Source organism: Vitis vinifera, chromosome 5 (assembly GCF_030704535.1).
Source record: "Vitis vinifera cultivar Pinot Noir 40024 chromosome 5, ASM3070453v1".
NCBI lineage: Eukaryota > Viridiplantae > Streptophyta > Magnoliopsida > Vitales > Vitaceae > Vitis > Vitis vinifera.
In genome coordinates, this window is record NC_081809.1 from 9,894,722 (window position 1) to 9,918,019 (window position 23,298).

General features: G+C 34.5%; 3 protein-coding genes across 4 annotated transcripts in view; 1 reads left to right on the forward strand and 2 right to left on the reverse strand.

Annotated features, from left to right (window-relative positions):
* Positions 1 to 17,789, forward strand: part of LOC100266612 (DNA mismatch repair protein MSH1, mitochondrial) — a 78,558-nt gene extending 60,769 nt beyond the window's left edge. For both annotated transcript variants that reach the window (XM_002282220.5, XM_010651864.2), the window contains exons 15-22: positions 5,259 to 5,432; positions 7,654 to 7,860; positions 8,654 to 8,910; positions 9,304 to 9,447; positions 10,941 to 10,998; positions 14,653 to 14,952; positions 16,372 to 17,103; positions 17,384 to 17,789. In XM_002282220.5, coding sequence (XP_002282256.1) covers positions 5,259 to 5,432; positions 7,654 to 7,860; positions 8,654 to 8,910; positions 9,304 to 9,447; positions 10,941 to 10,998; positions 14,653 to 14,952; positions 16,372 to 17,103; positions 17,384 to 17,614 — 2,103 coding nt within the window. In that variant the 3' untranslated portion in view covers positions 17,615 to 17,789. The remainder of the gene's footprint in view (positions 1 to 5,258; positions 5,433 to 7,653; positions 7,861 to 8,653; positions 8,911 to 9,303; positions 9,448 to 10,940; positions 10,999 to 14,652; positions 14,953 to 16,371; positions 17,104 to 17,383) is intronic.
* A 603-nt stretch (positions 17,790 to 18,392) lies between these two features.
* LOC104879313 (F-box protein SKIP23-like) lies at positions 18,393 to 19,511 on the reverse strand. Its single transcript, XM_010651889.3, has one exon. It carries the CDS (start codon positions 19,509 to 19,511, stop codon positions 18,393 to 18,395), a length of 1,119 nt encoding a protein of 372 aa, XP_010650191.1.
* Positions 19,512 to 20,861: 1,350 nt separating this feature from the next.
* Positions 20,862 to 22,095, reverse strand: LOC104879314 (F-box protein At2g26160-like). The gene has a single exon (XM_010651890.2). The coding sequence runs from the start codon at positions 22,053 to 22,055 to the stop codon at positions 20,949 to 20,951; it is 1,107 nt and encodes a 368-aa protein (XP_010650192.1). The 5' UTR covers positions 22,056 to 22,095; the 3' UTR covers positions 20,862 to 20,948.
* Between the last annotated feature and the right edge of the window lie 1,203 nt (positions 22,096 to 23,298).

The following is a 23,298-nucleotide window of genomic DNA, read 5'->3' on the forward strand; positions in this document are numbered from 1 at the left end:
CAATGAGAATAGTGACCTTACCATCATTGTGATGATAAAACAAGGTATGATTGGATTGAGCCTGTGTATATCCATGCATCATGATGGTCTTGGTAAATCTCTCGAACCATGCACAGGGCGACTGTTTCAGCCCATAGAGAGATTTTCTAAGCTTGCAAACTTTCCCTTCCTTCCTTCCATTATCGAATCCAAGAGGTAATTCCATGTACACTTCTTCTTCTAGGTCTCCATTCAAAAAAGCATTTTTAATGTCTAGATGTTGAAGTTGTCAATCTAGATTTGTAGCAAAGGATAAAAGAACTCCTACAGTATTAAGTTTGGCAACTGGGGCAAATGTTTCTTGATAATCAATACCATAAGTTTGAGTGAATACCTTTGCTACTAGCCTCGCCTTGTACCTTTCAATGGACCCATCTAACTTATATTTTACAGCAAACACCCATTTGCATCCCACCTGCATCTTTCCTTTGGGCTTGTCCACTAAATCCAAAGTTCAGTTTTTTTCCAGAGCTTTCATTTCCTCCATTACAGCTTCTCTCCATCAAGGATCTTGTAGAGCCTCATGAATATGTTTTGGAACTTCTTCTCCTGAAAGTCTGGAAATGAACACTTGAAATCGAGGCGAGAGATTGGGTGTTGAGTACATGATCGAACTCCTTTTCTCATGGCTATAGGCAAATCAAGGTCGCTTACCTTAGGAATGACAATTGGTTCTGATTCTTGACAACACTGTTGGTTCATTTTGGTCTCTACTATTCTCGGGTTACTCCTCGAATAGACACGAAGTTCTGGTTGCTGCAGTGAACCTCCCCTTGGCCTTGAATCTATTTTTGTTGTTGACACCCTAGGTTTAATTGGGTTAGGTTGTTCTGGTTTGTCAGTTTCAAACACTGGCTGGTTAAGGAGGTGTTCTGGTTGTTCAAGTGGGTGAGAAGGTTGGTTTAATAACTGTTCTGGTGACACAGTTGGGTTAGGCAGTAAGTTTGGTGGCTGTTATGGCACAGAAGGCTGGTTTAATAGTTGTTCTGGCAGTGGGCTCAGCAATGATAATTCCCAAAAGTTCTCTTTACCTACATTATTCTCCCCCTGAAGTGAATTTTGGGATAAATAAGGTTCGTTCTCACAAAAAGTAACATCCATAGTGACAAAGTATTTTTCGTTTTTCAAGAGAGTAACAACAATACCCCTTTTGTGTGGCTGAGTAACAAAGGAAGACACAGGCTAATGCTCTAGGATCTAGTTTGGTTCGATTCTGGTCAGGAACATGAACAAAGGCTTTATGGCCGAAAACCTTAAGGGGAAATTGGTTAATGGACTGAGTTTGTGGATAGAATTGAAGGAAGCTTTTTAAGGGTGTTTGGTAATTGAGAACTCGTGTAGGCATACGATTTATAAGGTAACAAGCTGTAAGAATGGAATCCCCCCAAAATTGTTTTGGTACGTTTGTGGTAAACATAATGGATCGGGCTACTTCCAATAAATATCTATTCTTTCACTCGGCCACTCCATTTTGTTGAGCTATACCTACACACGAACTTTGATGCATAATCCTTTTTTCTAACAAATAATTCCCTAGAATGGTGTTGAAATACTTGCCCCCATCATCTGTTCATAAGACTTGGATTTTAGCATTAAACTGGTTTTGAATCATTTGACAAAAAATTTTAATGTTGGTTTTGCCTCATTTTTTTTTCTTTCAAGAGATATAGCCATGTAGTGCATGTGTGATCATCAATAAACGTGATGAACCACCTTTTCCCAGTTAGACTTTGTAGACATGAGGAACCCCATATGTCACTATGTATCATTGCAAAAGGTTTGGATGCTTTGTAGGGTTGAGAAGGATAATTGGAGCGTTGATTATTGGTAAATTGACAAATATCACACTGAAATACATCTTTATTATTGAAAAGAGAAGGAAACAAATGTTTCAAATATTGAAAATTAGGATGGTCTAACCTAAAATGCCACAACATTATTTCTTATTGCTTAGTCGTAGAGGAAGATTCACAACGAGCTGTTAGAGCTTGTTCATCCTTGGTATTGTCTTCCTTGAAGTAGTAGAGCCCTCGATATTCCTCAGCGCTGTCAATCCTCTTCCTCGAAGTCATATCCTGAAATTCACAATGATTAGGCAAGAAATAGGTAGCACAATTCAAATCTTTGGTAAGTTTGTTAATAGACAACAAGTTACATGATAGTTTTGGGACATGGAAAACATTGAAAAGGGTTATATGAGGCCTTAAAATTATAGTACCAGTCCCTGCAATAGTAGCAAGGGATCTATCTACAATTTTGACTTTAATGTGCCCAGGACCTGGAGTATAAGTAAAAATAAAAAACTTGCACAACCCCGGACCTGTCATCTACTGACCATTTGTCTATTGCTCTTCGGAAAAGTAATCGTTCTACTCGTAATCCTCATCCTATTTATAATTTTTTGAGCTACCATCGATTATCTTCATCCTATTCTGCCTTTGTCTCTACTTTATCCTCTGTTTTTCTTCCTAAGAGCACTAGTGAGGCACTTTCTCATCTTGGGTGGCGACAGGCAATGGTTGATGAAATGGCTGCTCTGCACTCCAATGGCACATGGGATCTTGTTTCTTTACCTCTTGGTAAATCTATAGTTGGATGTCGTTAGGTCTACACTGTTAAAGTTGGTACTGATAGTCAGGTTGATCGCCTAAAGGCCCGCTTGGTTGCTAAAGGTTATACTCAGATTTATGGTTGTGACTATGGTGACACCTTCTCTCCTGTTGCCAAAATTGCTTCTGTTCACTTATTTCTCTCCATGGTAGCTATGTGTCATTGGCCTCTTTATCAATTGGATATTAAGAATGCTTTCCTTAATGGTGAACTTCTCGAGGAAGTGTATATGGAGCAACCACCTGGTTTTGTTGCTCAGGGGGAGTTTGGTTTAGTGTGCAAGTTACGCCGCTCTTTATATGGCTTGAAACAGTCTCCTCGGCATGGTTTGGGCATTTTAGTCCAATTGTTCAAGAGTTTGGAATGTTTCGGAGTGAAGTAGATCATTCAGTTTTCTATCATCATAACTCTTCGAGCCAATGCATCTATTTGGTAGTTTATGTGGATGACATTGTCATTACATGCAGTGATCAGGAGGGTATCCAAAGACTAAAGCAACACCTTTTCAACCACTTTCAAACCAAAGACTTGGGCAAACTCAAGTACTTTCTAGGACTTAAAATAGCTCAATCCAGTTCAAGTGTGGTTATGTCACAAAGGAAGTATGCCTTAGACATCTTGGAAGAAACAGGTATGTTAGAATGTAAACCTGTTGACACTCCTATGGATCCAAATGTCAAACTTGTACCAAGACAAGGGAAGCCTCTAAGAGATCCTGGGAGATATTGACGACTTGTAGGCAAACTAAACTCTACCTCACCATCACTCGGCCAGACATCTCTTTTCCTGTGAGTGTGGTTAGTCAATTTCTACAGTCACCATGTGACAACCATTAGGATCCTGTGATCCGCATTCTTCGATATATTAAAGGAACACCAGGCCAAGGTATGTTGTATGAAGACAGGGGTCATACCCAAATTGTTGGTTACACAGATGCAAACTGGGCTGGTTCACCCTTAGATAGGTGTTCCACCTCAGGGTATTGTGTTTTTATTGGATGTAACTTAATATCCTGGAAGAGTAAGAAACAAGATGTAGTGGCTAGATCAAGTGCCGGAGCTAAGTATTGAGTTATGGCTTTGGCAACATGTGAACTCATATGGTTAAGGCAACTCCTTCAGGAATTGAGATTTGGAAAAGATGAACAGATAAAGCTAGTCTGTGACAATCAGGCCGCATTACATATTGCATCCAATTCAGTCTTTCATGAAAGGACCAAACATATTGAATTTGACTGTCACTTCATTAAAGAGAAGATCGCATCAGGGTGTGTTGCTACAAGTTTTGTTAATTCAAATGATCAACTAGCAGACATCTTCACTAAATCTCTCAGAGGTCCTAGGATTAAATACATTTGTAACAAGTTTGGTGCATATGACATATATGCTCCAGCTTGAGGGGGAGTATTGAATATAATGTATTTATAGTGTACAATTTTTCTTTCCTTTCTTAATATAGGTCACATATATGGTAGTTAGTTCAACCTAGCCTTGTATATATATTTCTCTATTGTAAGAAGTTAATCATACGAATGAGAATTAAGGTTTTCTCTCTCTCTCTCTCTTTCAATAAACTCTATTACAAATCAAATTTTATGAAAAATGAGACTGAAATTTGGGAAATCTGGATAGTTTAACTGACTGATTGACTAACAACCGATGTAGTTACTGGCCTTCGTGAATGTTTCTGGGTTTTATCATATTTAAATATCAGCCTCCCTAATTTCTATCCCTAAAAGGTTTTTGAGATTAGGACCACAATTCTCTTTCTCTCTTTTCTCTTAACACACACATACATTGATGTTGGGATGGTTGTCCACAATCAAATAGGTGGGTTAGGACCTCACTAGTTTAGAATTTATGGAAAGAACCTGTGATTAAAGTTTACTAAAACTTTCTAGGAGTCTCATCTAGAAGAGAAACAATGAAGTCTCACTAGTGAAAATTGCAAGGAATGTAGTATTATTCAACATTGATTCATTAATCTCTTCATTACATCAAATAGCCTTGTTTACAGGCTTTAGAAAACCCAAAAAACTTAACAAACTGTAGAAAAAGAAACCTAGTCTTCATGGTAATTTATTAGAATTTCTTTTCTTTTTCCCCTAAAACTCCTAGATCTTCTAATTAATGGAATTTTAAAAATAGAAACTTTCCTTTTTAGAATTAAGACACTTAGAAATTAAAGAAACTTCTTGAAATAGAAGTTTCTAATAAAGAAGTATTTTAGATTTCCAAAAATAGCACAAACATCAAATTTTAGAAAAAGAGACTTTTAGAAAATATGAAGTTTAAAAATATCAAAAACTTCTTTTAAGGAGACATTTTCATTAAAAAAACTTCTTAAATTCTAAATAAGATTCCAATACCAACCACTTATTAATTATGAGTCTAAAGAAGCTTAAAATGTTCAAAATTTTCCCTTGTCTTCCTTTTCTTGACTGGACCTTGGAAATTCATTCCCATTACACACTTTATTCTATCCTTTTCTATTCCTTATTTAGTATCTTATATATATATATATATATATCCTCTTTTCTTTTTAAAAATTTTTCTTTTTCTTTTATTTTATTTGTAACTGATCCCTGAATTCAAATTTTTATTGTGCAGCTTGTGAAGCTACTTGAGCTTAGGGAGGCTAATCATATTGAGTTCTGCAGAATAAAAAGTGTACTTGATGAAATATTGCAGATGCATAGAAACTCTGATCTTAACAAAATCCTTAAATTATTGATGGATCCTACCTGGGTGGCAACTGGATTGAAGATTGACTTTGACACATTGGTGAGTGATAACATGTGGTTTTAGATATATATATTTTTTGTATTTCATTATAAACTCACTCTTGCCTATTTCATCTTCATGGTGTAAAACGAAGCATCTTTCTGTCTCGGCATATTATATTCGCTCCTTTTTCACGAGAAGATCCAAGGCCTTCGAGTTTTGATACCTCTTTAAGTGTTTTAGGGTTCTAAAACACCAATAAACAATATTTATCATCATAAAATGATGTAAACTCCATCATTTAAGCTGCATGTTTAAGACTCAAAGTGTGCTTGACTACTTTTTGTTGTTATTTTATAACCTTGCTTGCAAGAAAATACAGCAATTGTGAGAGCTTTTAAGTTACATTATCTTAGTCTTGATACACTTGGATCATGGTTTTCTAGAAGAAATACTAGTGACCATCTTCATTTTCTCTGTTCGGACACATGAAACTACATTGTTCCCCCTTTAATGGTTATTGATCATATCAAGTCTTTTTGTTGATTCCAATCTGAAATAAGCAGTGTTATCTTGTGCTAATTTCAATAGCAGTTAGTCCTCTGACTCATCTGAGCATTAGGTTGCAGCTCATGGTGATGGACTTGAATACTTGACCAGCAAAGGACTTTCAGATACTTTGTGAAACGTTCTCCTTTGGTTATATTATTATATAGATATTTTATCAAATAGGTGAAATCTAATGAAATATAATTTTAAAAAGAAATAAAAAAATTGGTGGCTTGGTTGATATCAGTTCCTTGGTATATTGTGACTGGAAAAAATGTGGAAGCAGTGTGAGCTTTTGTACAGTTCGTTAACAGTGTGGAAGTGAAGTGCAGTATGCATGGACCTATAGAAATTCTGTGAAAGAAACATAAAAACATTCTTGAAATATATTATTTATGCAGTTCATTATATTTCTTCAGTATATTTGTCATTGTCTCAAATGGCATTATAGATTGTTTGTAAAACTCTTGGCATGACAGATAATTTTTATGAATGGGCGAGGTTAATTGCTTGGCCCTAGCTTGTATTTTTTTTTTTCTTTTTTTTTTCTATTTTAATTTTATATTTTTAGTTCTCTTGAATTGGTGTTTATAGTGTTTTGTAAGTTTGTTTGGGAGCTGCTTTTGAGTTGATGATTGATACTTTGCATTCATAACATGAGTTCCTTTTTTTACCTTTTTATTCAATCTAAGCATTTTCAACAGTTCTTCATTATATCAAAATCACTATTTTGTTTTTATTTCTTCTTTGCTCCATAGTAGTGTTCTTTATCCCCATATAGTTCCTTCCCTGCAGTGGCAGACATGATAAGGGGCTAAGGGAGGCTATGGCCCCTCAACATTTTAAAAATATTTCTCTCAACCTTGGATTTTCATAAATACTGTTTTTTTTTACCCATACAAATTTACAAGATATTGGTGTAGGATAGGAAAATAAGAGAAGGAATTAAAGATTTCTCCTACAAAATTTTCACTCTTAGAAAGAAGATGCCTCTTGCAAGTATACTATAAGAAAGGAGAATAGAGAGTATCTCTTGCAACTCTAAGAAAGAGGCAATATAGAGAGAAAGTTACCACAGAAAAAGAAGTAACAAGATTGAAACATTCAGAAGAAGGGAGGCTTGCCAAATAGGGGGAAACAAAAGGAAAGCTAAGGTTCTCATGCTTGATGTCATTCATGCCCTAGGTAGGTACCATTTTTTTTTTTTAATGAAAATCTTCCTCTTTAAGTTTTACAAATTATTCAGTGTTGGTGGTTTGGTAAGTTGATTTTGAGGATTTATGACAGTGTTGATTTTTCTTCTTCTTCTTTTGGAATTGATTGAGTGATATCAAGATAGGTATTTGTGTTATTATGCAATGTGGATATTGAGAGTTATTTTGTGTCTGATAATTGGCAAGTGTGAAATTGATGGACTTATGGTTATATTGTTATAGGGAAACGTAACATTTGGTTACTGTGAACAGTAAAATTCCTGAATGTTACCAAAGGAGAACAACTTGGGTTTGTTATTTATGTCATAATAGCATTACCTTCAATGTTTAATAGTGGTAATTCTAAAGTTTGCTAGGATATAGAACTTGATGTTGCCATTGTTGGAATCAATTTTTAACATGTTTCAGGATTATGGCAATAAAAGTTTAGCTAATCATATATTTGATTGCTTCTGTTAATTTATTTTCCAGGTTCGATCATCCATTTATAAAATTTGTATGCCCTTGTTTTCTCCCAGGTGAACGAATGTGAATGGATTTCAGCTAGAATTGGTAAAATGATCTTTCTTGATGGTGAAAATGATCAAAAGATAAGTTACCATCCTATCATTCCAAATGACTTTTTTGAGGACATGGAATCTCCTTGGAAGGGTCGTGTGAAGAGGATCCATGTAGAAGAAGCATTTGCTGAAGTGGAAAGAGCAGCTGAGGCATTATCTTTAGCTGTAAGTCTCCAGGACTCAACTTTTCCTGTCATGATTAGGTACCTTGCTGCTTTACTATAATGGACTCACGTCTCCTTCAAGGTCATCCATATTATTTGTACTGCATGTTCTTTAGCATATTATGTGTCATAGGATCAAAGAGTCTTGAGTACTGCAAACGAAAAAAAAAAAAGGTAAAAGACAATTTCCGATAGAAGTCAAGTATAATAACTTTAACTCAGTCTCTATTTATGCCTCTCTATTTATTTATTTATTCATTTAAAGAAGTTCCTTTCTTGGGTTTTGGAATGAAATTTCATCTCTGGTGCATGCTCTGCACAACTTTCATTTCACTTGGACCCCTCCCCCTCATATGGTGTTCTCAAGCTTAGTTTTGATGGTCTCCAACTTGGTAATTCCAGTAAACTTGGTCCAAGGTACTTGTGCGATCATGAAGGCCATATCATCTTAATAATGTCAAAGTTGAACACCCTCCTTGTTGGCCTTAGTTTGTGTTAATTTATCGTGAAGGTGAAAGCCAGAATGCATTGATTGACTTACTAGCAGAAAGGTGGTCATTTGAAGTGGGCTCACTTGCATACTTTCAAGTGATATGCTCCTTTGAAAGCTTTTGGAGGAGATTATCAATGTTGTTTGTTGATACATTTTGATTTCCTGCTAAAATAAAAGTGGCTTATATCTTTTATTGTTAATGCTTAATTTCTCAAAATTTTATGTTGTAAAACTATGGTTCTTTATGGCATATGCATCCTATCTCTGTGTTAATATATATGGAAGTTTAACACTCTTCTAGATCTCCGAAGATTTTCTACCTATTATTTCAAGAATAAAAGCTACCACAGCCCCACTTGGAGGTCCAAAAGGAGAAGTTGTATATGCTCGAGAGCATGAAGCTGTTTGGTTCAAGGGAAAACGTTTTGCACCAGTTGCATGGGCAGGTACTCCAGGGGAAGAACAAATTAAGCAGCTTAGACCTGCTATAGATTCAAAAGGTAGAAAGGTTGGATTGGAATGGTTTACCACAGTGAAGGTGGAGGATGCACTAACAAGGTGTGATTTCTTTTTTTGCCAAGGCCATAAAAGTTGTGTGGATGATCCTCTTATCTAGAATGCTTAGACTTTTTTGGTGGTGGAAATAAAGACAATTTTTAAACGTTGAAGATGAAGATGTCAAAAAGCTTGTCATTATTTTCAATTGTTGAAGTACTTGCATTTTTTAAATCGCCAGAACAATCATTTAAAGTTTCCCAAATGACCCATTTTCAGGAAATCTTTATGAAAACAAATTTTGGAGACATGGTACCAACCATTTCGTGTTTCATTTTCATTTTTTTTTTGTTTTTAGAACAGAAAACAGTTCTTATTTTCATACCATTTACTCCCTTGATTTTTGGTGTTTGGTATTTGATTTGTTGTGATCATTGATGTTTGTCTCTGTTTCAGGTACCATGAGGCTGGGGACAAGGCAAAAGCAAGGGTCTTGGAATTGTTGAGGGGACTTTCTGCGGAGTTACAAACTAAAATTAACATCCTTATCTTTGCTTCCATGTTGCTTGTCATTGCAAAGGCATTATTTGCTCATGTGAGGTTGAACATACGCTCATTGAAATCATCTATTTAGCAATTGCAATATAGATTTTTTAATCTGTAGTAATTCAGGATCTTGCTATCATGGTGCTATGGTTTATTTAACAACTCTGGAAATGTTCCTCAATTTGCAATGGCACCATTTATGTTTTCTTGTTCTCTCTTAACGGTAAATTTTCTTCAAATCCTGCTATTTGGGCCTAATGCACATAGACTACCTCCTCATAAAAAGCTTCCTTTACGCACCCCCTCAACTTTAACACAGTTAATCAAAACACAAAATATCCAAAATACTCTTTCTTTTCCCTTCTGCTCCCCTTTCTAAATAAAAAAGGAATTACTAAAACAGGAAAACAGAAGCAGCCATGACATCTAAAAATAAACAATAAAAAAATGAAGACAGGGAAGAAGAATTTCATGAAGGTTGGAGCTCTGACACACACACACATAAATGTATAATTATAATAATTATCATTATCATAGAGAAATGGGGAAGGAAAAGAGTGATAGAGGCTAGTTTTGCTTTTTTTATTTTTTTTAAACGACAGCACCCATTTCCCTTGGCAAAACAAACAATGGTTTTTCTGGAAGGGGTCCTTGTGAGGCTAGCAATCTAAGAGATGGGATGTAAATGCAGTTATTGGGAAGAGGGGGATCTAAGTGGATTTAGGCCATAGGGGTATAAGTGTGTTCAATGAATTAATTAAAGGAATTAGAATGCTAAAGTAAATTTTTTTTAATAAGGTTGTAAATGAGTTCAGATTGGGTTGGGTCTACCATCAACTTAAGTTAAGGGTTATATCAATGATAGAAGTGACCCAAGCCACTCCTGAACTGGTTGTCTTATAACCAAGATTTGAGAAAATAAATTTTGTTGCCTAGGGTTTATATCAATGTTAGAAGCAACCCGACCTGCTCTCTAAACTGATCCTCTTATAATCCAAGATAGTTTCTAATCTGCACATCCTATTCCTCCTCTATAGAAGTACAGATGGGAGCCACCACTTTTGTCATCAAGTATTCCTTTTTCCCATGCAGTTACACTATTCATATAGCTTGTATTTTGGACTTGAAGATGAAAAGAAAACTCTTTCATGCCCATGCAATTTAACCATTGTCTTAATTATTGAATTTGCATAAGTGGAAATATCTGCCTGTTGCATCATCCTTCTTCTTTGTTGGGTTCATCCAGCAAAGGAATTAAAAAAAAAAAAAAAAACAACAAAGTTGGAACAGAAAACCAAAACATTAATGGGATACCCCTATGAAGTTTTGTGTCTATAAATCTCTTGACTAATGTTTTTGCTCTGTTCTATTATGTTCCATACTTTCATGTCCTTACCTTTCTGTTCTAATGTTATGGTTACATTGTCTGACATGTGCATGTTATAAAATATTTATACATGATTTAATGTCACGTTTGAGTTCCTACTCTTTCTGTAATGTTCCATCAACTGATCAATTTTTATTTTTATTTTGTTGTCTTTTTACAGTGAAGGGAGAAGAAGGAAATGGGTTTTCCCCTCTCTTGTAGAGTTGCATAGGTCTAAGGTACTGTTTAACAAGTCATTTTATGGTCTAATGAAGATTATCTGATTCATTCCAGTCTTGAACTTGAACTTTCTATATGCTGGAGTTGTTTGCACTAATGTTTTTTTAACTTATTTCTTTCTATATACAATTGATTGTTGCTTGTGATTCATCTTTTTTTGTCTCAATGATCATAACATAAATGAGGTGAAAGTGTTTTGTGTGTTAGCCCAAATATGGGTCTGGCTCTTTTAGTTTGATACTGGCCCATGCTGAATTTGGACTGTGGGTTTGATCTACACCCAAATTCATTGGTGTTGGTAAAATCTGTTGGTCATTTAACAACATTATTATTACATTTTATGAAAAATGAACAATAGGACAACTTCTGCTTGTGCTTTGTGACAGTAGCAATTTGAATTTTTTTAATTCTACAGATAAAATTCAGGAAGAAAATATCATGCATTGATATCCTTTTCTTGGAGAATTTATACATTGATGGGAGAATATGCACTTGCATGACATATTGATGAGAAACTGGAGATTTTACTCAGAAGAATTGTTGGGATATGTCTCAAATTCCTGTTTTGGTTTTGTTTCTATTTTATCTGAATCTCTTCTGTAGGATATAATTCCTATAGAGAAAGATGAGAATTGTTGTATATGTATTCTGGGCCTTTAAGGGAAAACTCATGAGATGAGATGCCTGTGCTGTTTTCTAAGGTTTACAGAGATTTGAGGAAGATAGGGAAACAGCTGTTAGCGGCTTGAGTTGAGGTGTACATCCTGGAGCTTGTGTTTTGTGTCAATATTCTCCATCCTTGAACTTTTCATGTCATTATAGTGGAACTCCATCTCATTTGTGATGGAAGGCATATTTTGCTGATTTATGTATTAATCATGTCATTTTAAGTGTAACTGCATAAGGAATGGAATCAGAGCTTTCTCTGTGCAATAAGAAGAAAAGAACTGTAACCAAGAAGCAGAATGGTGAACAATTTGGAAACAGAAAGAAACAGCTTGCCAAGAATTTTCCAAAGTAGTAGGCCACCTCTTAGTTAGGGTGTCAGCTTCCTGATCAATCTCTTTTTAACTATCCATATCCCATCCCTTGCATCAAAACAGTCCTCCAGCCTCAGCCATGTGCCCCATTACCAAAGGTTCAGAAACTGTGTCTGACTTAAGAGATTATATCCGTAGAATTACCCTCTGTGATGCATTTACTGAAATGCATCCCACAGGACTTTTGTAAAATTCCTTCTCTGGCCTATGAACACTCATAGAGAAGTCATACTCAAAATAATTTATAATTCATTGATTGCCTCTGGCCAAGAATCTGTCATCTCAGACGAATTTTGATTAGGGGAAAAATATTATGTTGAAGTGGTTTTATGTGGATTTTCATCATCAGCTATTGACACAAACAAACCAAAAAAAAAGGGCAAAAGAAGAGTATTATTTTCAGAGTTGATTCACTTCAAAGCAATTTTATCTATTTGGATATATAAGCATATCTTTTATAATTTGAATTTGCTAAAATACACACATTAACAAAGACACAAGCACACAGGTACATAGACACAGACAAGCTTATCTTTTATAATGGACAAATTCTAGCACATGCACGGGTATGCATAGAATGAACATTGAACATATACATGTTGGGAAATCTTGGATTGCTCAATTCCCAAGCCTTGGATCATTAGGGTGCATGAAATCATATCCTAAGCTTCTCTAGATCTAAGCACAACGAAAAACTTTGGTATTCAAAAACCAAAAACACACCAAAGATCTAGAAAAGGTGTCATATCTGCGATCCGGAGTCACCGGATCGATTCTTATCGAAGTAGAATACTCCAAATCTGCAGATGATCTCGTAAACTCAACAATTATCCACCTAATGACTCCTTGGGTCTAGGCATTGAGATGGCGGAGATCTTAGGGTTGGAGGCTAGGGCTCTCTCTCAGGACTGGAAGGAGAGAGTGACAAGGACTGAAGCCCTAAGAGGGGTATTTATAGGCTTCCTATTGGACTTAAGTGACTTGAGTCCATCATGGGCTTGGGTCACTTAATCTAGCCTAAAAAGGTTGCTAATTGATTAATTAATCCAACAAGACTCCAATTAATCAATTAGCTCAGTCTAAAGATATCACTCATTTACCCCTGTGCAACCTTGTATAATTACCAAAACACAAGTGAATTAAAAACTCATCCAACCCTCATAAACCATGTCATCAAAGAATATGAGCTCGAGCAGGGGACCATTAGGACTCATAGAACAGTATTGACTCCCTCAAAATCCAATTTTGAAGTTGACTCGATATCCTATTACAAAGAGTCAACTACATTCCAATACCCTATGTATATTGTTGAGTGACACCAAGTGCTTAAGTTCATAACCTATTATCCACCGTATATGGTCTCCTCATGAATTAGTCGTTCATAATCTAACAAGGTAAAAACTATCAGTCTTTCAAGACTACCTTCAATATCCTTAAGTTATATATCCTCTTATTATGTGATCAAATGACATACTCTAATTTACTAAGAACATATGCCAAATTTCGTTAAGGAATTACTGTGAATCCATAGATTTCATGATCACATGTCCTTAGGATCATCCAAGGGGACACACTGTCTCAAAGTCCATAAGATATCATGGTACCTATATTGAAAATACCTATTGCTACTAGCTTTCGTTAATAGTGACTCAACCATATGGAATATATAATCATCTTACAATCTCACTCATAGGTCAAAGTCACTATTAACTTTGACATGACCTCAATATTCTCTCGCTAAGAGACAATACAGTGTAGTAGCTTGGCAAAGTCATGACTACTCGATAGCCTTATATCATGACTCACCATAAGCCTTATCTAATGTGTAACCATATACACTAGTACACTCTCCAAGGGAACCTTATTCCAATGGTCAAGACCAGTCATCCCTCCAATAGAAGGTGGTGCATTACAGCTTCTAATGGATTACCTAAGTCCACAAATTGGATGTGAACAAATCATATACTTGTAAGGTACGCATGACTTAAATCTTATGTCCAACTCTTAATACACTTAAGTCATGTACAATGCAAGAGATGTTAGTCCAAAATGCTCATAAAGTATAATGCATGAAATAAGGATAAATAAAAGTGAACTTGAAGTATCATTAAATTAATAATGAATTCCAAACCTGTTATATCATGTCATGCTTTTAAGGGCTATATCCTAACAATACATTCAAACTATGCTAAAATACACACATATTAACATATAATGATTGTGCTGTCAATCTATTATTTTACATTCAAAACCTCACATAAACATTCATGTGCACTAACATAGATAAATATTAACAAAAAATGATTATCATCATCATCTCTTTTCACACATCACACATACATGCAAGTGAAAAGATACGCTTATTAACAAAATTATTGAGAGAGCCACATAAAAAATGCATGTAGACTTACATATACATTAATACAAACACATATATTAACCAATAATGATAAGAGAGACTTAATATAATCCTTTTTAACAAATAACGATTATATCATCATTCTATTATCATGCATCACACACAGACATTAACAGAATTATTCATAGCGAGAGAGAGATTATATCATAATTCTATTTTTATATATCTGTGACATCCTGGCATGTCCAATGCAGGACATGGAACCTCTGGATGGAGCTAATTGGATGAAGATAACTGGTTTATCACCATATTGGTTGGACGTGGCACAAGGCAGTGCTGTGCATAATACAGTTGATATGAAATCATTGTTTCTTTTGACAGGACCTAATGGGGGTGGTAAATCAAGTTTGCTTCGATCAATTTGTGCAGCCGCATTACTTGGAATATGTGGATTTATGGTGCCTGCAGAATCGGCCTTGATTCCTCATTTTGATTCTATTATGCTTCACATGAAATCTTATGATAGCCCAGCTGATGGAAAAAGTTCATTTCAGGTGTGGTATTGCTTCATGGCATTTATGCTACAAATTAACTGTTTATGATGATAGTCCAGACTGCTTTGCAGGAATGTATGCCTATCCTTCTGGCTCCAACACACACAAGCACACTTGCACACACACACAAATCTATGCATATATTTAATTTCCCTTGAAGTTTTAATATCTTGCTGACTTCTAGGAGTTCTTGAATTAGCATGACAGCTCCTGAGTTTTGTTTTTGAAAAATATCAGAGAGCTCAATGGTTTGAGAGTCTTTTTTAGTATCTTGCTGATCTCTCGGACTGCTTGAAACAGCATAACATCTCCTGAGTTTTGTTTGTAAGATATTAGACACCTCCTGAGGTTTGTTGTTGGTATAGCACTTCTGTTATATAATTTTTACAATTATATTGAGAAATTGTAATCAGTTATAATGATTTTCTTTTCAAATTATTGCAAGCCTTTGTATCTTACAACTTACTTCATCCCATCTGTTCAACATGTTTTACGCAACAAGATGTTATGGTATATTTTATTAAACAATGATATACTGGAGGTACTAAGAAATACAAAAACGAATTTAATTACCCATCTATACTAAGAAATTCAAAGAACGTAATTACCCATCTGACTGGATTGACCCCAAGTTGGTTTGAAATGTGAACTTAAACTAAGGCTGGAATTGGCTTGTGTTTGCCTGCAGTCCAATTCAACCTAACCTTCCTCTGTTGCTACACTAATTCATTAGTGCGACAAACATGAATATCCTTAACTAGCTTCTTCACCTGTTCCTCAAGATGGTCTTCGGAACCCTTGTCCCTTCTGCCAGTAGACATTGTTGCCCTGTGTCATTCTGAAGAATGCCAAGACCATTGTATCACAATGCACATAACTTTCTATCTGTACCCTTAACTTTGTTGACTGTATGGACATTATGTGACATGTGTATAGTTGCGGAAAATGTGTCAGCTACTTTGAACCTGTGCCTACTTTTTTTCATGGAATTCGGTTAGATTATGAACATGCTGGGTTCTGCAGTCCTTAAAACATTATAGATAACTAGAATCAAGTAAAAACTATTATTTTCTCATATAGCTTTAGAATTATGTGGACTTTCATACCATCACACATCAAGATTATTTTTGCTTTGGATGTTTTCTTATTGATATGAACACTTGAATGTATCTATCAGCCTGAAGGGTCTGAATGGTGTTCTGACACGCACCCACATCCAGGACCTGTAATTTAACTCAAGTAAAATATATGCCAATGCCGTGTGCCACTTCAAAAATTGGTCACTGTTATAATGTTTTATTACTTAATTTAGATTTTTTTTTTTTTATTGTTTACTTTACATCAATCCCTAAACTTCTACTTTTAATCATCAAATCTTTGATGCCTCCAGCAGTATGTTCACTTAATTTTGATTTTCAGATTGAAATGTCAGAGATGCGATCCATAATCACTGGAGCCACTTCAAGAAGCCTGGTGCTGATAGATGAAATCTGCCGAGGAACAGAAACAGCAAAGGGGACATGTATTGCTGGTAGCATAGTTGAAACTCTTGATAAGATTGGTTGTCTGGGTATTGTATCCACTCACTTGCATGGTATATTTACCTTGGGACTGAATACTAAGAATGCTATTTGTAAAGCAATGGGAACTGAATATGTTGATGGCAAAACAAAACCGACCTGGAAGTTGATAGATGGAATCTGTAGAGAAAGCCTTGCCTTTGAAACAGCTCAGAAGGAGGGAATTCCTGAAACAATTATCCGAAGAGCAGAAGAGCTGTATCTTTCAATCCATTCAAAAGACTTGTTATCAGGAAGAAATGAAACAGAACTGGGACATTTTTGTCTTGATACAACTGTAAATACTTCAGGTGAAGTCTATAATCAATTAAGTAGAATTACAGGGGGAACTATTTGTCCTAAAATTGAGTCAACAAATGAAATGGAAGTCTTACATAAGAAAGTTGAGAGTGCAGTCACCATTGTTTGCCAAAAGAAGCTGAAGGAGCTCTATAAGCAGAAAAACACGTCAAAACTTCCAGAGATAAACTGTGTGGCCATTTTGCCAGGGGAACAGCCGCCGCCATCAACAATTGGTGCTTCAAGTGTGTATGTGTTGTTTAGCACTGATAAGAAACTTTATGTTGGAGAGGTATTTCCCTTTTAACATCATTAGTTTCTGTTTGTATTATTAGCAACTTTGCACATGAAAGTGCCACATCATGGAAGTGAAGGTTTGTTTCTATTTCTACATTTCTTGGAAATGCTGGAAAAATGAATTAGTAATAGGCTGTAATGGCCTGAGCAGCCTTTTGCTTCCAGTATGTGGTGCATTGAGATTGGTCTCCATTACAGTTAAATTAGGTGCCAACTTGTTGAAGTTAAAACCCTTCTTACTTGCTGAATTCCATCTTTGCGTTATTGTGGCACAGACAGATGATCTTGAAGGCAGAGTCCGTGCGCATCGATCAAAGGAAGGAATGCAGAAGGCCTCATTCCTTTATTTTGTGGTCCCAGGGAAGAGCTTGGCATGCCAACTCGAAACGCTTCTCATCAACCAGCTCCCTGTCCAGGGGTTCCAACTGGTCAATAGAGCTGATGGTAAACATCGAAATTTTGGCACATTGGATCACTCCGTGGAAGTTGTGACCTTGCATCAATGAGCCTGCGCTCCTTGCCACCCATTTTGTAGAATGGTTCCATCTTTGAAATATGTACTTGAATGACAAAAACCAGATGAAAGTGGCTGCAGCAATTTTGGTTTTTTGATGTACGTTGCTCCACTTGCATTAGTATTATCTACCTGATGAAATATGCATTGATATTGCTTGCTCTACAGTTTCTCTCTACTTCATTTTTTATCCGCTTTATGCTGACTTTCATATGTAGCCTTTGGTTGAGGCTAAGATAAACGCCGAGATACGTGCCCAGAAAATCGTCATTTATTAGTCTTGAAAAATCTACTCTTCCTTTTATGAATTTAGATTACACAACTGCTTATAAAATATTGATTTTTTAAGAAATCAAAATTATTGTGATTGCCATATTATAAAATATTTGTAAAAAACCCAAGAATATATCAACGGAACTATTCTATTTAGAAATATGTATAAAATAATAATATTGAAATTTTTGAAATACGATCTTGAAATGCAACCAAGCATTAAGTTAACGGTCAAAAGTAAATCAAATCCATCGCATCCTTTCCTTTTTCAAGAATCTTGCAAGATTATACACGTAACGTCAACACACAACTTCAAGGAAACCCATGGAAACTCAACATTGAATTAATTTGAAAAACAATTACTCGGTAGTCAAGCACAAAAAGAATACCCCAAATCAAAATGAGAAGTTTCCTACATGATTCAGGTAAAAAAAAAAAAATGGAAATTAAATTCTAGGGTACAAAAAAACTTGAAAACACAAGTATCTTGAATTCATCTACCACGAATTAGGGACAACCCAAAAGGGTATTGGCTTCATCTTGCAACGATGAGTGTCATAAAATGGCTTCACGCTTCTATCTCTCAAGTTGTAATACCCCATGTCGTGACCTCCATATGAGTAATCTTCGTCCACTCGTTCCCAATAAGAGTCTGTGAAGTAAATTGAATCCTTTACGCATCCTGGACAATCCCCAACCCTTAAGGACATCGAGTGGTTTCCACCCAAAAACACTACTTGATCCCCCAAGCTCTCCATCTCTACCCATTTTTTCTCATGGAGGTCAAGCCTGTAAACATGGAACAACAACGTCTTATAGGGACAAATCTTGGGTTGGGTGTCCTCATCACTAAGGAGGTCTGCCTCTTGAACTGGTTTCCCATCCCCATCCACAAATTCTCCTATAAACCTCACCACAAACAAAAGCTCCCCACATGATTCCACCAAGTAAAAATGGCTTGAATAAAGATCTTTGAAGCTTCTTCCAAAGTTTGCAGTTTTCAAGGGAAAGGAAGGCGTCATATCCATAATCTTAGTAGGAAAAGACCCACTAAAATCCCAAACTTCAACTGACCCTGTATCCGATAATGCACAAACCACATTGTCGTAGTATATGATATCATGGTAAGGCTGGTGAGCTCCATCAAGGTCCATGAATTTACCATCTCTATACGTACAGAAAGCCAGCTTCTTCCTGCTTCCGTATATCAGGACAACTCCATCCTTGTCCTTGTTCTTCTCACCATCAGACATCACAATAGCTTTGGGAACAAAGGCCCTGGGATCTTCCTCAACCGTGTATGCATCAACATCAGTAAACTCCAAACCTTCTTTCAAGGAACCAACTTGAATTTGAGCACCCGAAAAAGGATTGAAGACACTCAAATTTGCTGTTTCGTCCAAAAGCACTAACCAGCCATGAGAAGACCCAATGCAACAACCTTCATAAACCTCCCCACACATGCAAACGTCTCTGTACTCAATTTTCTCAGCCAGATTGAAAAAAGAGATACCGCTTTCCCCTTCACCATCCTCTTCCCCCTCTTCTACTCGGCCAGAAGGAAGCATGAGCCATGGGGTTTGGAAACAAGGACTGAACTCTCCTTCAAGCGCCATTGATATAGAAAGATTGTCGGAAAGATCTCTTATTCAAAACTTGATAGATCTTTGCTCCTCTCTTTCATATTTATAGAGGCAATCTTAAACAAATAGTTTCCTAAACTTAATCAAACTCAAAATAGTAACTCACCTAAATCGAATCTTTTAAAATATTCGTACTCCTAAAATAAAATAGAAGGGAGAATATTTTAATTATTTTTTAGAAACAAAATGATGAAATATCATTAATCCGGTATTGAAATATTTTTCAAATGTATTTTAGTTCTAGGCTAATTATTATTATTATTAACTTTATTATTTATAATTTAATATTAATATAAATATTGTTTATTATTTATTGATATAGTATTATTTATTTTAATATTAAAATATAATATCAACATTATTATTACTATTTCAATATTAACATTATGGCTAATAAAGTGAATAATAGTAATAATAACAAAATAGAAGAAAGAAATAAAATTACAAAAAAAAAAAAATCTATATTTATATTATATTATTATGTATAAAAGAGTGAAATATTTGTCCACCTTTTTTTTCCCTAAAATGCCCCAATCAACATTTATATAGGCTTGCATTCTATTCATTATTTTATTTAATCAATTTAAATAATGTTTACCTTTACAATAAATAAAAATATATTTGCATAATGTTTATCTCTAAAAAAATATCATAATTTAATTAAAATAATTTTAATAAGAAAATTTAAATATTATATCAAAAAATTTTGGATGAAAAAAAATAGATGCTTCATTTTATTTGTAGATTAAAAAAAATAGTTGATTCTTTTTCCTTTTTTTTTTTTCTATTTCTAAAAATGCAAACCAGTAAAATAATTTTAAAAAATTATCATAATTGAATTAAAAAATAATATTTCAAAATGATATAATTTTCCCTCTAAAAAATGAAAATAATTTTTGTTTAGATAAACATTATTTTCTTTGATATCACTTAATTTTGATATCCAGATTGAAAGACTGGAGCCACTTGGTTTTAAAAAAAAAATCCAAATTAGTGTGATTGCCATGTCATAAAATTTTGCAAAAAAATCCAAGAATATATTATATTTAGAAATGTATAAAAAATAATATTATTATTAAAAAAAAATTAAATGTTATTTGTAAGCGGATATATATTAACATATAGCAACCCTTGCATGAATGTTATATTGTGATTGCCAAAAGTTGAATCAAATCCATCCACTACACCTTTCCTTTTTCAAGAATCTTGCATTCATACCATGCACACCCACTTGGTGGAAACTCTAAATTGAATTCATTTGGAAGACAATTACTCAATACTCAACTACAAATATGAAGAAAAAAAAATACCCAAAATAAAAATTACAAACTTCCTACATGATTCAGGTACTAACAATAATTGGAAATTAAAATTCTATTTGAAAACCTAAAAAATATATCCTGCTTTCATCTACCACGGATTAGAAACGACCCAAAAGGGTGTGTCCTTCATCTTGCAACGGTGAGTGTCATAGAATCGCTGCACGCTTCTATCTCCCAAATTGTAATACCCCATGTCGTGACCCCCATATGAGTAATCATCATCCACTCCTTCCCAATAAGAGTCTGTGAAGTAAATTGAATCCTTTACGCATCCTGGACAATCTCCAACCCTTAAGGACATTGAGTGGTTTCCACCTAGAAACACCACTTGATCCCCCAAGCTCTCCATCTCTACCCATTTTATCTTATAGCGGTCAAGCCTGTAAACATGGAACAACAACGTCTTATAGGGACAAATCTTGGGTTGGATGTCCTCATCACCAAGGAGGTCTGCCTCTCGAACTGGTTTCCCATCTCCATTTGCAAATTCTCCTATAAACCTCACGATAAACAGAAGCTCTCCACATGATTCCACCAAGTAAAAATGGCTGGAATAAAGATCTCTGAAACTTCTTCCGAAGCTTGCAGTTTTCAAGGGAAAGGAAGGCTCCATATCCATCATCTTAGTAGGAAAAGACCCACTAATATCCCAAACTTCAACTGATCCTGTATCCGATAATGCACAAACCACATTATCGTAGCATATGATATCGTGGTAAGGCTGGTGGGCTCCTTCAAGGTCCATGAATCTGCCATCTCTGTACCTACAGAAAGCCAACTTTTTCCTGCTTCCATAGATCAGGACAACTCCATCCTTGTTCTTCTTATAATCAAACATCACAATAGCTTTGGGAACAAAGGCCCTGGGATCTTCCTTAACAGTGCATGCATCAACATCAGTAAACTCCAAACCTTCTTTCAAAGAACCGACTTGAATTTGAGCACCCAAAAAGGGATTGAAGACACTCAGATTTGCTGTTTTGTCCAAAAGCACCAACCAGCCATGAGAGGACCCAACGCAACAACCTTCATAAATCTCCCCACAAACGTCTCTTTGCTTCTTTTTCTCACCCAGATTAGAAAAGGAAATACCGCGTTCCCCTTCGTCATCATGTTCCTCCTCTTCTACTGGGCCACAAGGAAGCAGGAGCCATGGTGTTTGGAAACAAGGACAGAACTTTCTTTGAAGCGCCATTGATGTTCGGAAAGATTGCCAAAACCTGATAGATAGACCTTTGCTCTCTCTCCACTCAGTTTTTGATATCTAACTTACCTACAATATCATATTTATAGACGCAATCTTAACCAAATAGTTTCCTAAAGCAAATCGAACTCAAAATGGAAACTTTAAAAATATTCATACTCCTAAAAATTTAATCCATCATAAAATATTATAAGATCAATTTGAGATTTTCTTTTCCAAACAACCAAAAATAAATCACTTAATAGAGAGGAAGAATCTAAAAAATAAAAAATAAATAAAAAATAGATTTAAATTCAATAATTTATTTTTATATGTTATTTTCAATTCATTTAACTCATTTAATATAAAGATGAAATAATTTAGAAATGTAAAATTTTCTAATTAATTTTAATTATATTTTATTTTTCTTTTTTACTATTTTCTATAATACAGTCAAAGTAAAAAAAATCATTTTTTTTAACAATTTCTTTCTTCTTTCTTGGTGCTTTCCAATATTTTTTGTCTTTACTTTATTCTATATGACATCTTTTTCCTTTATTCTATCTATTTATTTATTTATTTTACCAACCTATAATTAAATTCTATTTTGACCATTTCCATTTTTTTAATCACAAAATCATAATATTCTACATATTCAAATTACAATTTTTTTTTTTTATATAATGATAAAACTATATATTGCATAAGTCTAAGAGTGTGATTATACCATTATAAACAAAAATACAATTTGAATATTCAGACTTTTTACTTAGACATATAAATGCAAAAATTTCATTAATATCTTCTCTCTATTTTTATTTTTAGTTAAAATAAAAATAAAAATTTATCAAATATAAATATTAATAAGGGTAAACTTAATACTTATCAAATATAAAAATTGGGCTATAAACTTTTTATAATCTAAATTGTTATTTTTATTTTAAAATAATAAGTATATATCATGTAATAAAATTTATACATATAAATTTTGATTTATAATATTAAAAATAAATCAAAAAAATATCAACAAATTTATCTTTTACCATAATATGTAATTCTCTTATTTCATCAGTTGATTACATACAAGCTATGAAAGTTTTATTCAACTATTTTCTCTTTTTCTCTCTTTTTTTTTTCTCTAAATAATTTCTCTATTCATATAAAATCATAAATGTGGCTAAGTTAATTTTAAAATTTAAGGTAATTTTTTAGAACATTTTTTTTCCCAAGAACCAATCGTAATCTAAAAGTTTTA

What these genes read in the sequence shown, in the direction of transcription:
- LOC104879314 (XM_010651890.2), bottom strand. Translation starts at nt 22,055, where the DNA reads ATGGCGCTTCAAAGAAAGTTCTGTCCTTGTTTCCAAACACCATGGCTC.
- LOC104879313 (XM_010651889.3), bottom strand. Translation starts at nt 19,511, where the DNA reads ATGGCGCTTGAAGGAGAGTTCAGTCCTTGTTTCCAAACCCCATGGCTC.